This window comes from Coregonus lavaretus (assembly GCF_964263955.1).
Source record: "Coregonus lavaretus genome assembly, chromosome: 1".
NCBI lineage: Eukaryota > Metazoa > Chordata > Actinopteri > Salmoniformes > Salmonidae > Coregonus > Coregonus lavaretus.
In genome coordinates this window covers 14,431,689-14,448,496 of record NC_139988.1, presented here as the reverse complement: position 1 = coordinate 14,448,496, position 16,808 = coordinate 14,431,689, and the positions used below count along the sequence as shown (strand labels likewise).

Here is a 16,808-nt window from a genome sequence, read left to right as displayed (position 1 = left end):
CTTCACACATCTTAAGTCAAGGCATGGCACTATCGTCTTCAGTCAGGAGCCTCCTCACCTGCCACATGGGCACCAGGCTTGACCCACTGGCCAAAGAGCAATGGTTCACTGGCCCCAGTCACAGTGGCGTCTGCCTCACAGTGTAACAGGACCATGGGCGGACTGGGTAAAACTCTCCACCGACTCTATCCTCCTGTTCCACACAGACCTGTAGGAGAGGCACAAATCCAATGTGATCTCTCTATGGCCTTTCATATTGTACGTAGCTACAATACCAGTGGGCCTCTCTAATAACCCATTCAGAAACACTGAATCACTCTGGTACCTCTTTAATGGAGAAGGTTTCTGTGAAGACATAGTGGCTGAGGGCCTGATGTCCAGCTCCCAGTATGGTCAACACCTCTGACTGGGCTGGCATCAACAGCTGGACGGTTCCAAACATTCCAAAGTTAGAACAAAAAGTTGCCAGGTAGTGAGGAATCATTCCAATGAAGAGTGTATGCACGCCCTCTGCGGCTACATGGAGGGCCTTTGGCTGTGATGACATCCCCATCCATGACCAGCAAATGTCAACCACATTGAGACCTCTTATAACCAGCTGTGTGCTGTTAAATCCTTTGACCGCTTTTGTCTGATTGTGACAAATAACATCTAATGGCCACTGTTCAATGGTCGTAGCCATACTCAGAATCAAACAGCAACACTGTGGCTTGAGTTGATGGCAGAGTTGACCCATTCTCCCGGTTGTAGAAACACCACCTTAGTGCACAGGAGGTCTTCATGCACCAACCCCAGGAATCTGTCCGGACCATTTTTGGAACAGTATTACTAAATTACCCGACCAATGAGGATCGGGATTGAATGAATAAACGGGACCGTACTATAAACAGGCTGGATCCCTTCTGCACTGTCCCATTTGGAAAACTTCCCCTGCTACTTCAACAAGCAAGATCACAATCCTTCAACCTCATCATGCCGTATAATAACGGGTGACTCAGCCACAGTGGCCAAAACCTTTGCTAAACTCAAGCGTTCAGACAGTTTATGATCACCGATGTGAGTACAAAAGTTTACAAATGTAATCTCACTATTACCTAAAATGATTGCTGCGCCGAGGCTGCGTTCAAGACACCAAATGGTTGTGTGAACATGTTTTAAAAAAAGTCTCCACAGAACTTCAATGGGCACATTTTGATTCTGCCGAGTCAACTTATGAGGGTCCCCTAAAATATTCTATCATCCTCTGGTCTAGTTGGTTCATCCCTCCATCTCAGGTTCTCAACCAATTTCTCTTGCATACAGTATTGTTATACTGTAATAGTCTTCTGGCACTTACAATGGAAGAATACAAATACAGACCAACACAATGAGCAAAAATAAACTCATGTTTTATCACAAAACACAAGAGTGAATGACATAACACATGGACATTTATACATTCTTTGTATGTCCCTGACGAAAGTAAAATAGATACATGTACACAACATGTCTCTCCCAAAGACAATTTGACTATCAAAAAGACATCATTCAACTCCCTGATAGTCTCTCAGACTATCCAATACAAACAGAGAGCAGAGAAGTAACCAGATCAGACCAGCAGTCTCTCAATGGCCATCTGGGTAGACTGGATCTGGGGCTTCAGCTGAGAACCCTCCTTGATGGTGACGGAGGTGGCGATGACCGGGCGGGAGACCCCACAGGCACGCCCCAGGGCCTGCTTGGAGCGCACAAACACGTAGGGGACGTTCTTGTCCTCGCAGAGCAGCGGCAGGTGGAGGATGATCTCCAGTGGCTCAGCATCAGCAGCCATCACAATGAACTCGGAGATACCACGGTTCAATGTCTTGGTGGCTGGAAGAGGATAAACAAGATTCAAGGGTTAGTGACATGTCTTTGATAGATTATAGTGTAGAATGAGAACTCCATAGATAACTTTTGTAGTGATTAAGGTGGTAATCTGAGTGGGATTTGAACCAGCTAGTCAGTGGTCAGAGATCAAGCACACAACCTCCTGCGCCAACCTGGACTCAGGGGTAGAAGTAACATAGTAAATGAAAATCCGGGACACTCAAATTAGTATGTTACGTTGGTATGGTATGTATTAATTTGTGGATGTCCATCCATTTCATACGATATGTTACAAAGTATGTTACAAATTCCAATTTGTTGTGCCTAACATTGGCCAGGCTAGGGGGTATGTTATGTTAAGGCTAGCAGTTAGGGTTAACCCAATATTGGACTAATGGAGCGCACGTTACTCCTTAAGGCGTCCGCATGCTTCCCATCTGAAACAGTTCAGAACAGTTTGTGCATATATTATGACAACATTTAGTGAAATTTGAATGTTTTGCCTTCCAGCAAGAAGTACCGAAGTCTATGCCCCGTCGTCGGTGATTGGTCAACAGTAGGGATTCTTCAATGAAGTGTTGTCATTCAACAATAGAACATTTGCATGAAAACTAGTCTAACTTGAGAAATACTGCAAACATCCTAGTGAGATGTACAATTGCATGACAAAGATCTCCTCTGCAAAAAATTTCAATGAATAACAGATTTGAGTTTAGATTAATTCCATTGAGGAAGTGTATACTGGCTAAGGCATCTCAAGATGGACAAACAGTACATTGCCACTCAGTTTTCAAGCGAAGGTCTATTCAAGAGAAGGTTAAAGGTACGCGAGCACACTCGTTCGGTTCACGTAGCCGAGTTCGGCTAGGTGCCAGCCGAACCGAAGCATGCGGAAGCCTTTAGTTCAAGGACCTTACATGTTCAGCTTAAAGGGAGAATTGGCTCTGGAAGCCAGAACCTCAATCTAAACGTGAATCGATTCTAAATTACAGTATGGTTCTAGAAATATAAGTCCCCCTTTCATATCACATCAAAATAATTTCCATAGGGCCAGATGTCTTGGAAGCTGGTATAACGCTTCTCGCAGAAAGGATTGGGTACATTTCCCATTTATGATCGATATATTACCAATTGGGTATTAATCATTATTACAGATTCCCTCACCCTCATTGGCCCCTTTCCTCAACTGTTTGTAGTTTGAGGCTTGCTGCACGAGGTCCAGGATGGTTTTGGACAGTGTGGCGTCGGCCAGGGGGTAGGCCTTCGGATTCACTTCGGCTTCAGTCTGAGAAGAAACACAAAACAGTTAGATGTAGAAACTGACTAGCAGAGAACGAAACAACGCTATCCTTATCAATCAGCTAACTACGATACTACCGGTATTAGCTAGAAATGCTAACTGAAGCAGTTTATTCAAACACTCACCATGATTACTTCCGTGTATTTCTGATATTTCTCCTCTCGGCGAATGCTTCACGGAGGACTACGCCGCCTGCGATTGAGGTTTTGGGAAATTCAAAAAATAAATATTTCTGTAGCTACAACCGTTTGTGTTCTCAAAAGCTCGAGGAACTTCTACATGCAACTACTTTGTAACAATTATAGCTCAGTGGTAACAAACAACACGTGTTATATTGAGTATGGAACGCATGCGTATATGAGGGCTTTGCTCGCTAAACTGGACAGGAAGTGCGTTGTTTGAGCCCAAATTGTCCATGTCCCGCCCATGTTCTCCTTTTTGCTTTGGTTTTGTTTCCACAGCCAGTAGCCACAGTTATTTTCCATTGAATTAACGATGCATGTTGTGCATTTTCACGAAATGTGGAATATATATGTAGAACCCTGCAGGATAGATAAAGAGCTGTTTTGTACATTTTAAAAGGTGTACCATTGGACAGTAGGTGGCGACGTGCATCAAAAACATTCGTTAGTGCACGTAAAAATAAAATCGAGGAAAAATGTGGCGCGCTGTGAACTCTGGGTAGGACACTCTTAAGGTCAGCCATATTGTTTAATCGTCTTGGTTGAAGGATAGAGGGGAGATGAAGGGGCTTCGGGGAATAAGTCAGCTATCGGTAAGAACTCCTTTGACATTGTAATAAGTCTGAATAGTTGATTATTCAGGAGACGGTTTTTGGTATCCGATAGTACAAGTAGATTGTATTGATTGGTTGGCGAGAAAAGTGCTCGCGCGACAAGCTGTGATGATGATGTCACTAGCTAGCATACTAGCGAAGACGCCAGCTAACATTAGCGCGACCATTTAGATACATGGCATGGCCTGCTGATAAACCCATCCTAAACGTTTGGCAGTGGGTTAAAAATTGTGGTTCTATATTCCATGAATTGTATCTGACACGTAGAAGACATCTACTCTTTCCCTATTGTCAAAGTGTTGTCAAATTCGTCCCTCGGTCTGACCAATTAAAAGATCAGATCATGATCATGCAGAGGATAACGGTTCAGTTGTTGCTCTGTCTCACTACCTGTTTAACAGCCGTTGATGTGACAACAAGCCTTTTGATTCTCCATCGAAAGTCAAATGTAGTTCATAGAAGGTGGTCATGTGCCCTCGACCGTGCACTATAATGCAAATAGCTGGCAAACACTGTCTTGGGTCAATTCATTAGGACATAACGTTCCATCCAGTATTCAACCATCATTCTCTGTCTATGATTCTTAATAATCTCATTGGTTCTCTCTATCCAGAGTCCAGACCCACCATAACACCCTTGTAGGATATGAAGTCACCTTGTCTCTTTTCTACATTACAGACAAGGCTTTACGCAGCCCAGGCTGCCCATAAATTGGATGTCTCCGCAGAGCACGTAAAGTTTCAGCTGCAGGAGGTGCAGGTCAGTGGGTGTTGACATGTCTCTCTCTCCTCACAGAGACGCTTCTATGCGGCCACCCGAACAGAGCAGCCCTTGACTCAGCCTCTGTCGGGCCTCAAGGTCTCCACAGGGGCTTCCCATTCATATCAGGACGTCCATGTATGTGGTGGTCTGAGGGAGTGATTTAGGGGTGGAGATTGTGTCCTCTGTCCTGCTCTAACTCCTGTGGTTTACATGGTTCTTTGTTCCTTTGAGATATGTCTGCTTTTATTATTCCACATATAATATCTCTGTGTACTGTTACAAACTCCCAGTGAAATGTCATGCTGATTACATTTGTAATAGTTGAAGTAAAACTAGGTAAAAAGGTATTTCAGATTTGGGATTTGATGCTTTGCTGCCCATCCATTTGTTGCCTTTTATGTGGACATGCTATAATTAAGCAATAAGGCCTGAGGAGGTGTGGTGTATGGGCAATATACCACGGCTAAGGGCTGCTCTTAAGTACGACATAACGCGGAGTGCCTGGACACAGCCCTTAGCCGTGGTATATTGGCCATATATCACAAACACCCGAGGTGCCTTATTGCTATTATAAACTGGTTACCAACGTCATTAGAGCAGTAAAAATAAATGTTTTGTCATACCCGTGGTATATGGTCTGATATACCACGGCTGTCAGCCAATCCCAGTTTATAACAGAAGTTAGAGCTAAGATATGTTATACTACACTGCTCTGTTAAAATTTTCTGACATCTTAACTGCATAAAACACACCATCAAGGTGTGATGCTAACTGATATTTCTCTTGCAGGTGACCAAACTGCCCAGTGGTCTGATGATAGCCTCATTGGAAAACTACTCCCCGGCATCCAGGATCGGTGTGTTTGTGAAGGCTGGCTGTCGCTATGAGTCCCCGGAGAACCAGGGAGTCACCCACCTGCTCCGTCTGGCTGCCAACCTGGTACTCCTGGCTCTGGTTCATCACCCCTCCTCCATCAACATGATGTAGCCAGGAGCTTGAGTGATTATTCAATGTACTCAATACTGCGTAGGAAGTAGTGATGTGGTTAATCCCAACCTCTGCTGCTCTTTTCTAGACTACCAAAGGTGCTTCAGCCTTCAGGATCTGTCGTGGTGTGGAGGCAGTGGGAGGCAGTCTAGGGTCAGTAGTCTTCAGAGCCTGTGAATGAGTGTATACATCCTCACAAGACCAGAAAGACAACTGGACGTATCTTTGATTTCTATTGTTTGGGATACTTAACATATTTTCTGACTGACTGTACCACTGTCATGGATGACATACTTTTTATCTGTGTGTGTTTTCTATACAGCGTGACGTCATCCAGAGAGAACATGATCTACTCGGTTGACTGTCTCAGAGACCACATGTAAGTGATGCTTGCTTAAAGCATACCTATGTGTTATGGCTGGGACCATACCAGTATTGCCACGGCTGGGACCATACCAGTATTGGTCTCCCGAGTGGCGCAGCGGTCTAAGGCACTGCATCTCAGTGCTTGAGGCGTCACTACAGACCCCCTGGTTCGAATCCAGGCTGTATCACAACCGGCCGTGATTGGGAGTCCCATAGGGCGGCGTACAATTGGCCCAGCGTCGTCCGGGTTTGGCCGGTGTAGGCCGTCGTTGTTAATAAGAATTTGTTCTTAACTGATTTGCCTAGTTAAATAAAGGTAAAATAAAAATGTTTGCTTTACTCCTTCGTGACGTGGCAAGGAAACAAAACACGAAGCGGATTTAACTTTATGTTGTCGTCCAGAGTAACATTTATTTATTTTCCAAGCTACACTACCGGTCAAAAGTTTTAGAACACCTACTCATTCAAGTTTTTTAAAAACTATTTTCTACATTGTAGAATAATAGTGAAGACATCAAAACTATGAAATTACACATATGGAATCATGTAGTAACCAAAAAAGTGTCAATATATATTTTATATTTTAGGTTCTTCAAATAGCCACACTTTGCCTTGATGACAGCTTTGCACACTCTTGGCATTCTCTCAACCAGCTTCACCTGGAATGCTTTTCCAACAGTCTTGAATGAGTTCCCACAAATGATGAGCACTTGTTGGCTGCTTTTCCTTCACTCTGCGGTCCGACTCATCCCAAACCATCTCAATTTGGTTGAGCTCGGGGGATTGTGGAGGCCAGGTCATCTGATGCAGCACTCCATCACTCTCTTTTTTGGTAAAATAGCCCTTACACAGCCTGGAGGTGTGTAAGGGCTGATTCACATAGTCTGCTCTGAACAGTTTATGTTGAGATGTGTCTGTTACTTGATCTCTGTGAAGCATTTATTTGGGCTGCAATTTCTGAGACTGGTAACTCTAATGAACTTATCCTAACTCTGGGTCTTCCATTCCTGTGGCGGTCCTCATGAGAGCCAGTTTCCTCATATCACTTGATGGTTTTTGCGACTGCACTTGAAGATACTTTCAAAGTTCTTGAGATTTTTCGTATTGACTGACCTTCATGTCTTAAAGTATTGATGGACTGTCGTTTCTCTTTGCTTATTTGAGCTGTTCTTGCCATAATATGGACTTGGTCTTTTACCAAATAGGGCTATCTTCTGTATACCCCCCCTACCTTGTTACAACACCACTGATTGGCTCAAACACATTAAGAAGGAAAGAAATTCCACAAATTAACTTTTAAGAAGGCACACCTGTTAATTGAAATGCATTCCAGGTGACTACCTCATGAAGCTGGTTGAGAGAATGCCAAGAGTGTGCAAAGCTGTCATCAAGGCAAAGGGTGGCTATTTGAAGAATGATTTGTTTAACACTTTTTTGGTTAATACATGATTCTATATGTGTTATTTCATAGTTTTGATGTGTTCACTATTATTCTACAGTGTAGAAAATAGTAAAAATAAAGAAAAACCCTTGAATGAGTTGGTGTTCTAAAACTTTTGACAGGTAGTGTATATCACACAATATTTTATATACAGCAGGTTTTTTAAAAGACCAAAGAGTTTTGTCTGCTTCATGTTTTCATTTTTGCCATGGAAATTTTTTTGTGATACTGGTATCATCACAGCCCTACTATGTATACACAAACATAGATCTGAAATATGGTGAATAAATCGCTGTCATTCTCATTTCTGTGTTGTCTAATGCAGTGACACGGTGATGGAGTACCTGATCAATGTGACCACAGCCCCAGAGTTCAGGCCGTGGGAGGTGTCTGACCTCACTCCCAGGGTCAAGATGGACAAGGCCCTAGCCGCACAGACCCCCCAGATGGGTGAGAACACACACACACACAGTTATGTGGTTGTTTCAGTTTTGTTATTACTGTTAACGGCTCTGGATAATAGCATAATGCAAAGTGTCATCACACTGCGGCTGAAGCGCCTTGCGGTTCTTTTCCTCAGGTGTGATTGAGGGTCTACATGGAGCGGCTTACAAGAACGCCCTGTCCAACTCCCTCTACTGCCCAGACTACATGGTTGGCCAGGTCGACGCTGACCATGTAAGACACTCAACATCCTGGTCCCAGCATGTTCTACTGTACTATTCATTAGTTTGGGCTAATGCTATGGGTGTTCATCTGCCTCTCCAGGTGTACTACTCCAGGAAGTACAGCACGACGGTTGAGTTTTTCATTAACCCTCTGATGTTCATCTTCCTCTCCAGATGCACAATTTTATCCAAAACAATTTCACAAGTGCAAGAATGGCTCTGGTTGGCCTTGGTAAGTGTTAAACGTGTATATCTAATACAAAATATTTTAAATCAAATTACTTGATAGCCATGTGTGTTAAGGGAATGTTGAAAAATATATTGTTTTTCTCACATACATTCTATGTGTTCAGGTGTGGACCACAATGTTCTGAAGCAGGTGGGAGAGCAGTTCCTCAACATCCGCAGTGGGATGGGCACCGCTGGGACAAAGTCTCAGTACCGCGGTGGTAAGATCCTTATTCCAGAGGGGCTGCAATGGCCACTGTATCTGAATCTTGAAGAGGGTTGAATTCTAATAAGGTTTCTCTCTCTCTCTATCCCTGTCTCTCTCTCTCTCTCCCTCTCTCTCTCTCTCTCTATCCCTGTCTCTCCCTCTCTCTCTCTCTCTATCCCTGTCCCTCTCTTTCTATCCCTGTCTCTCTCTCTATCCCTGTCCCTCTCTCTCTATCCCTCTCTCTCTCTCTATCCCTCTCTCTCTCTCTCTCTATCCCTCTCTCTCTCTCTCTATCCCTGTCTCTCTCTCTCTATCCCTGTCTCTCTCTCTCTATCCCTGTCTCTCTCTCTCTATCCCTCTCTCTCTCTCTATCCCTCTCTCTCTCTCTCTATCCCTGTCTCTCTCTCTCTATCCCTGTCTCTCTCTCTCTATCCCTCTCTCTCTCTCTCTCTATCCCTCTCTCTCTCTCTCTCTATCCCTGTCCCTCTCTTTCTATCCCTGTCTCTCTCTCTATCCCTGTCCCTCTCTCTCTATCCCTGTCTCTCTCTCTCTATCCCTGTCTCTCTCTCTCTATCCCTCTCTCTCTCTCTCTATCCCTGTCTCTCTCTCTCTATCCCTGTCTCTCTCTCTCTATCCCTGTCTCTCTCTCTCTCTCTCTCTCTCTATCCCTGTCTCTCTCTTTCTATCCCTGTCCCTCTATCCCTATCTCTCTCTCGCTCTCTCTCTAGGCGAGGTGCGGGTGCAGAACGGGTCCAGCCTAGTGCACTCTGCAGTGGTGTCTGAGGGGGCGGCGGTGGGGACAGATGAGGCTATGGCCTTCTCTGTACTACAGCATGTCCTGGGGGCGGGGCCACACATCAAGAGAGGCTCCAACTCCACCTCCAAACTCATCCAGGGCGTCGCTAAGGCTACCGCAGACCCCTTCGATGTGAGTGACATAATCACCAGATCAGATTGTGTTTTTATAGCTGGGCTTTCTACAGGAGGGAAATGCGGTATGTGGAGGAATCTTTGGATAGAAGAGTTTTGTGCAGAATAGATTCCTTTCATGCAGTCATTCTCCTCTGGTGTCCCCTCCTTTTAGGCCTCTGCTTTCAATGCCAACTACTCTGACTCTGGCCTGTTTGGAGTCTACACCATCTCCCAGTCTGCAGCAGCTGGTGACGTGAGTATGATGTCTCTGACATTTCATTTTTACATTTTTTTTACATTTTAGTCATTTAGCAGACGCTCTTATCCAGAGTGACTTACAGTTAGTGAGTGCATACATTATTTTTATTTAAAAAAAATAAAAAAATCATACTGGCCCCCCATGGGAATCGAACCCACAACCCTGGCGTTGCAAACACCATACTCTACCAACTGAGCTACATCCCTGCTGGCCATTCCCTCCCCTACCCTGGATGACGCTGGGCCAATTGTGCGCCGCCCCATGGGTCTCCCGGTCGATTTCTACTGATAATGTACATTTTATAAGAATTGATAAAGATTAATTGAACCTCTTCACAACAGCTTTTTGAAGCCGTTGCTAACTAGTCCTATGAACCCTGTGAGGGATAGTTTCTTTTACATAGAATGGAATGTAAGATCATTCATTTAGGATAAGGAAAGATCATAATGAAGATGAACTTTGACCTCCCATTGATTAATTGATTGACCTATCCCTGTCCTTCTCTCCAGGTGATCAAGGCAGCTATTGGCCAGGTGAAGGCTGTTACAGGAGGAGTCTCAGAAGCTGACCTGACCCGCGCCAAGTAAGCTAACACACACAGACTTAGAAACTTGAATATACAGTGCATTCGGAAAGTATTCAGTCATCTTCCCTTTTTCCCAAACAAATTTACGTTACAGCCTTATTCTAGAATGGATAAAATAAAATAAAATCCTCATTGGGCTACACACAATACCCCATAATGACAAAGTGAAAACAGATTTTTAGAATTTTTTAGCAAATTTATAAAAAATAAAAAACAGAAATACCTTATTTACGTAAGTATTAAGACCCTTTGCTATGAGACTCGAAATTGAGCTCAGGTATATACAAGGTCCCACAGTTGACAGTGTATGTCAGAGCAAAAACCAAGCCATGAGGTCAAAGAAATTGTCCGTAGAGCGCCGACACAGGATTGTGTCGAGGCACAGATCTGGGGAAGGGTACCAAAAAATTCTGCAGCATTGAAGGTCCCCAAGAAAACAGTGGCTTCATCATTCTTAAATGGAAGAAGTTTGGAACCACCAAGACTCTTCCTAGAGCTGGCCGCCTGGCCAAACTGAGCAATCGGGGGAGAAGGGCATTGGTCAGGGAGGTGACCAAGAACCCGATGGCCACTCTGACAGAGCTCTAGAGTTGCTCTGTGGAGATGGGAGAACCTTCCAGAAGGACAACCATCTCTGCAGCACTCCACCAATCAGGCCTTTATGGTAGAATGGCCAGATGGAAGCCACTCCTCAGTAAAAGGCACATGACAGCCCGCTTGGAGTTTGCCAAAAGGCACCTAAAGGACTCACAGTCCATGAGAAACAAGATTCTCTGGTCTGATGAAACCAAGATTGAAATCTTTGGCCTGAATGCCAAGCGTCACGTCTGGGGGAAACCTGGCACCATGCCTACGGTGAAGCATGGTGGTGGCAGCATCATGCTGTGGGGATGTGTTTAAGTGGCAGGGACTGGGAGACTAGTCAGGATCGAGGGAAAGATGAACGGAGCAAAGTACAGAGATCCTTGATGAAAACCTGCTCCAGAGCGCTCAGGCCTCAGACTGGGGCAAAGGTTCACCTTCAACAGGACATTGACCCTAAGCACACAGCCAAGATAACGCAGGAGTGGCTTCGGGACAAGTCTCTGAATGTCCTTGAGTGGCCCAGCCAGAGCCCGGACTTGAACCCGATCGAACATCTCTGGAGAGACCTGAAAATAGCTGTGCAGTGACGCTCCCCCTCCATCCTGACAGAGCTTGAGAGGATCTGCAGAGAAGAATGGGAGAAACTCCCCCAAAGACAGGTGTGCCAAGCTTGTAGCGTCATACCCAAGAAGACTCGAGGCTGTAATCGCTGCCAAAGGTGCTTCAACAAAGTACTGAGTAAAGGGTCTGAATACTTATGTAAATGTGGTATTTCCGTTTTTTATTTTTTATAGTTTTGCAAACATTTCTAAAAACCTGTTTTTGCTTTGTCATTATGGGGTATTGTGTGTAGATTGAGGGGGGAAAACTATTTTAATCCATTTTAGAATAAGACTGTAATGTAATAAAATGTGAGAAAAGCCAAGGGGTCTGAATACTTTCCGAATGCACTGTAGAATTTGAGTAGATAAAATCGAGAAAAGTATTGCAATGGAAGGGACTTTGAAGACGTTGACTTAAGGTGTATCTGTTTTTGTAGGACCCAGCTGAAGGCTGAGTATCTGATGTCGTTGGAGAGCTCAGAGGGTTTGTTAGATGCCATGGGTTCACAGGCTCTGGCCGGAGGGGTCTACCACTCCCCCGAGGCCATCGCACAGAAGATCGACTCTGTCTCCGCAACTGATGTCGCTAACGTAAGTTCATTCACTTTGGGGGGAATATTAACTTCCGCTTAAGTTGAATTTTCACTTAGTCATGCATTGATGTCAATTGGAGACTAAGTGAAAATTCAAGTGGAAGTTAATATATTTCTATATTACTGTCTTTGCTGCAGCTCACTCTCAACTTGTACAGTATATTAGGAGTATTTTCCTAGGTTGTTTGTTTTTGTGCTTAGATGTGTTTTCCTTGTTCTCTCAGGCTGCAAATAAGTTTGTGTCGGGCAAGAAGTCAATGGCTTCCAGTGGAAACCTCGTCAAGACGCCCTTCGTTGACGAGATCTAAAGCCTTCCAACTTTATTTCACTTGTGATTTTAAAAATCACAACAAAGCCCTCTGTCCGTTCAAAACAAACAAATTGAAACTGAAACATGGTCATTATCCCCATTGCCTCATTGTTCTTTTGAGGAAGTTATGATAATGTTGTAATCACACCAACAGCCAATATTTATAGTTGTTGATATTTTTATGTGGATCTCGATGGTGCATAAGGAAATAAGATCCACATCTTGAACTGTATAGCTGATGTAAATTAATGAATAAAGAATATCTACCTTAAAGGTGGAATAAGTCGTTTTTTCCACTTGTAGTAGACCTAATGTCTTACCAGGTGATAATAAATGAAAACGTATGATCCATGAAAAAGTTTTGATACATTGCCCAATAGTGTGAAATTATATTTATTCTAGTCTGTTCGGACCAAAAATGTCTACATGTTGCTTTCATGAAAAAGTGTTTGATTACGTCCGACCATGTTGAACAAAATAACATGGTTAATTTGTTATTTGTTCCCGGAAATACAAGTGACTCGTAGCCAGGCGGCTAATTCGGCGTATTTTCCAATGAGAAAAGCTACACTACATGAACAAAAGTATGTGGACACCTGCTTGTCGAACATGTCATTCCAAAATCATGGCCATTTAATATGGAGTTGGTCCCCACTTTGCTGCTATAACAGCCTCCACTCTTCTGGGAAGGCTTTCCACTAGATGTTGGAACATTGCTGCGGGAATTTGCTTCCATTCAGCCACAAGATAATTAGTGACGTTGGGCGATTAGGCCTTGCTCGCAGTCGGTATTCCAATTGGAAGCACAGAATTGTCTAGAATGTAACTATATGCTTTAGCATTAAGATTTCCCTTCACTGGAACTAAGGGGCCTAGCCCGAACCATTATTCCTCCTCCACCAAACTTTACAGCTGGCACTATGCATAGGGGCAGGTAGCGTTCTCCTGGCATCCGCCAAACCCAGATTAGTCTGTCGGACTGCCAGATGGTGAAGCGTGATTCATCACTCCAGAGAATGCGTTTCCACTGCTTCAGAGTCCAATGGCGGCGAGCTTTACACCACTCCAGCTGATGCTTGGCATTGCTGTATGGTGATCTTAGGCTTGTGTGCGGCTGCTCGGCCATGGAAAGCCATTTCATGAAGCTCCCGACGAACAGTTCTTGTGCTGACGTTGCTTCAAGAGGCAGTTTGGAACTCGATAGTGAGTGTTGCAACCGAGGACAGACTATTTTTATGCGCTTCAGCACTCAGCGGTCCCGTTCTGTGAGCTTGTGTGGCCTACCACTTTGCAGCTGAGCCGTTGTTGCTCCTTGACATTTCCACTTCTCAATAACAGCACTTACAGTTAACCGGGGCAGCTCTAGCACGGCAGAAAGTTGACGAACTGACTTGTTGGAAAGGTGGAATCCTATGACGGTGCCATGTTGAAAGTCACTAAGCTCGTCAGTAAGGCCATTCTACTGCCAATATTTGTCTATGGAGATTGCATTGCTGTGGGTGTGGCTGAAATAGCCAAATCCACTAATTTGAAGGAGTGTCCACATACTTTTGTATATTTAGTGTACATACTGGGGCTGGGGATTTCTTGTTAATTGTATTACAGGCAGAGCAATGGTTGTTCCCATCGGTCACAATAGTGACTGAAAATAAAACACACTTTTTCACATACTTTTCACTCAAAATGTTTTTTGTTTTTTTAAAGCAATATGGATGACATGTAAGAGTTACTAATGGCATACGATTTGCATAGTGGCATGTCTGGAAAATGTTTTGGAGGGAATGGGTGAGGCCATGCGGCCGCAGATCTGTGGCCTGTTTCATACACTCAGTTTATTAGGTACACCTATCTAGTACTGGGTCGGACCCCCCTTTGCCTCCAGAACAGCCTGAATTCTTCAGGCATGGAAACCTTGCTTAATTGGTATCAAGGGACCTAACGTGTGCCAGGAAAACATTCCCCACACCAGTACACCACTGCCACCAGCCTATACCGTTGACACCAGGAAGGATGGGGCCATGGACTCATGCTGCTTATGCCAAATCCTGACTGCCATCAGCATGACACAACAGGAACCGGGATTCGTCGAACCAGGCAATGTTTTTCCACTCCTCAATTGTCCAGTGTTGGTGATCGCGTGCCCACTGGAGCCGATTCTTGTTTTTAGCTGATCGGTGTCAAAGACAGTTGAGTTGTGCGTTCCGAGATGCCATTCTGCACACCACTGTTGTACTGCGCTTGCACGATTCTTCGACCTCTCATCAACGAGCTGTTTTCGCCCACAGGACTGCCGCAGACTGAATGTTTTTTGTTTATCGCACCATTCTCGGTAAACCCTAGACACCGTTGTTCGTGAAAAGCCCAGGAGGCCGGAGGTTTCTGAGATAAAATCATACCATGCTCAAAGTCGCTTAGGTCAATAATTTTGCCCATTCTATAATGCCTCAATGGCTGTACATAATAAACGGGCCATATGTACATATTTTTAATGTTGGCAAATTATTGTATGTTGTACTAAGCATGAATGTGTCTTCTGCAGCAAAAGCTCAAGTTATTTTTATTAAAGACACCCATAATATTCATGAATTAACATTTTTGTTGTGTACTTTTACATGATATCCAGTTGGTAGTTACAGTCTTGTCCCATCGCTGCAACTCCCGTACGGACTCAGGAGAGAGCCATGTGTCCTCCGAAACACGACCCTGCCAAGCCTCACTGCTTCTTGACCCAAAAGCAAGCCACACCAATGTGTCGGAGGAAACGCTGTACAACTGGCGACCGAAGTCAGCATGCAGGCGTCCAGCCGAGCACGATGGGATAAGGTCATCCCAGCTGGCCAAACCCTCCCCTAACCCGGATGACGCTGGGCCAATTGTGCGCCGACTCATGGGTCTCCTGGTCACGGCCGGCTGTGACACAGCTTGGGATCAAACCCGGGTCTGTAGTGACGCCTGTATTTGCCTTAGACCGCTGCGCCATTCGGGAGGACCTGAAATAACCTTTTTTTTTTTTTTTTTTCAGTTCTGTATCCCAATTTGCCCAGGATAAAAATATGGATTATTCTGCACGTTTAAAGTAGCTGAGTACTAACTGCACTTGCTGTACTGAGTGCTCGGCTGCCACTCCTCCCTCCTTGATCGCCTTTGTCTGGTCACTGGCGTAGCCTACAAACGTCATGTTGTACACAAAACTGTTCGAACTATTGCATCAATAAGTATAAACGCGATTTCGTCTTCTTTTTTTCAGGAGGGGAGTAGGCTACATGCAGCTAATGACATGTTTTACAAAAATACATTGTCGACATGTCCTTTGTTGTCAGTAGCTAGGTTTCCATCCAATTGGCGACAGGTTTTCATGCGAATATTAAAAAAGCCTCATTAAAACAATATGCGCATTTTCCCACCAGAGATGTTTCTATCAAATTGAATTGTCGCAGATGAAAGACTGTGCGATGACAGTTTACATAAAATACATTTTGTGGTTAAATACCCATGGACCGAATAAAAAATACAAGTTAAATGGGTTTCCATCACATTTTCAACTCTACTGATGGTTTGCGCACAAAAACAATATTGCTTTACATAGCGAATGTGCCTACTCTGGTATTGGCACGTGTGCTCTAGCAAACAGCTCGCTAATACAGTGCGGGTAGGCCAGCCTACATGATGACATTATTATGGACAAAAGAGCGAGATTATTTTTATTTGTCAAAGGGCAGCCACCAGAATAAGACCCTCGATATTTATTGGAAAGGAGCATCAAGCTCATCACCGTGCACTTTCACCACACTGTGAAGCTCATCATAATTTATTTCATCTGTAGCCTAATAAACTGCATGCTTTCCCGATGAGTTGTAGGGGCTGACTACATAACATGTCATCGCGTGACTCCAAATGTACCTGTATATGATGGTTATTATATCAATATGTGCGCATAAACGTGCACCGACATTTCTCGCATAATTCATTTTACCGACACAAAAAGATCCCACCTTGTCTAGCGTATTTTGTTTAGTAGACATTTGGAAAGTTTACCGAAAGATGTTCTATTTCCATCAGGCCTGTCATGACATGTTCTATCCGACATGTAGGCTACTTTCCTTGCATAAAAAGGTTGGAAGGAAACCTGGTTAGTATTGCAGAAATATGAGGCAGAGACATAGGGTGCGTAAGAGCAGATCACTTTTGTCAAATTGCATTAAATAAACATTTCCGACTGCAAGTTTCTGCAATTGCTCTTTAACAACTTTATCCTGCAGCCATCACCTGCATTGTGGGAGGCTCTATTGTAAACCAATCATTAGGGTGTTTTTGTTTGGCCCAAAGACATGACTGAAACAGGAATCAACTTTACCAC

At 44.1% G+C, this 16,808-nt stretch overlaps 2 protein-coding genes across 3 annotated transcripts; one reads left to right on the top strand and one right to left on the bottom strand.

The window, feature by feature from the left end:
- Nucleotides 1–1,371: 1,371 nt before the first annotated feature.
- LOC311144773 (NHP2-like protein 1) lies at nt 1,372–3,528 on the bottom strand. The gene is made up of 3 exons (XM_084180878.1): nt 3,274–3,528; nt 3,013–3,133; nt 1,372–1,851 (listed from the first exon to the last, which is right to left on the bottom strand). The coding sequence occupies exons 1-3, from the start codon at nt 3,274–3,276 to the stop codon at nt 1,589–1,591; spliced, it is 387 nt and encodes a 128-aa protein (XP_084037004.1). The 5' UTR covers nt 3,277–3,528; the 3' UTR covers nt 1,372–1,588.
- Nucleotides 3,529–3,831: 303 nt separating this feature from the next.
- LOC311129010 (cytochrome b-c1 complex subunit 2, mitochondrial-like) lies at nt 3,832–14,121 on the top strand. Of its 2 annotated transcripts, none has more exons than XM_084161255.1 (14): nt 3,832–3,923; nt 4,623–4,703; nt 5,496–5,645; nt 5,782–5,846; nt 6,016–6,072; nt 7,826–7,950; nt 8,081–8,178; nt 8,343–8,400; nt 8,522–8,617; nt 9,333–9,532; nt 9,689–9,769; nt 10,285–10,358; nt 11,986–12,139; nt 12,366–14,121. In XM_084161255.1, the coding sequence occupies exons 1-14, from the start codon at nt 3,891–3,893 to the stop codon at nt 12,447–12,449; spliced, it is 1,356 nt and encodes a 451-aa protein (XP_084017381.1). In that variant the 5' UTR covers nt 3,832–3,890; the 3' UTR covers nt 12,450–14,121. The 2 variants fall into 2 exon arrangements, with proteins under 2 accessions (XP_084017381.1, XP_084017380.1); XM_084161254.1 differs by lacking the exon at nt 4,623–4,703 and adding an exon at nt 4,740–4,841 and having other exon boundaries at nt 3,845–3,923.
- Nucleotides 14,122–16,808: the final 2,687 nt, after the last annotated feature.

What these genes read in the sequence shown, in the direction of transcription:
- LOC311144773 (XM_084180878.1), bottom strand. An exon ending in GAGGAAAGGGGCCAATGAGG is followed by an intron (nt 1,852 to 3,012) that starts GTGAGGGAATCT and finishes ATCCTCTTCCAG; the next exon opens with CCACCAAGACATTGAACCGT.
- LOC311129010 (XM_084161254.1), top strand. Translation starts at nt 3,891, where the DNA reads ATGAAGGGGCTTCGGGGAATAAGTCAGCTATCG. An exon ending in GCCAGGTCGACGCTGACCAT is followed by an intron (nt 8,179 to 8,342) that starts GTAAGACACTCA and finishes CTTCCTCTCCAG; the next exon opens with ATGCACAATTTTATCCAAAA. An exon ending in CTACCGCAGACCCCTTCGAT is followed by an intron (nt 9,533 to 9,688) that starts GTGAGTGACATA and finishes CCCTCCTTTTAG; the next exon opens with GCCTCTGCTTTCAATGCCAA.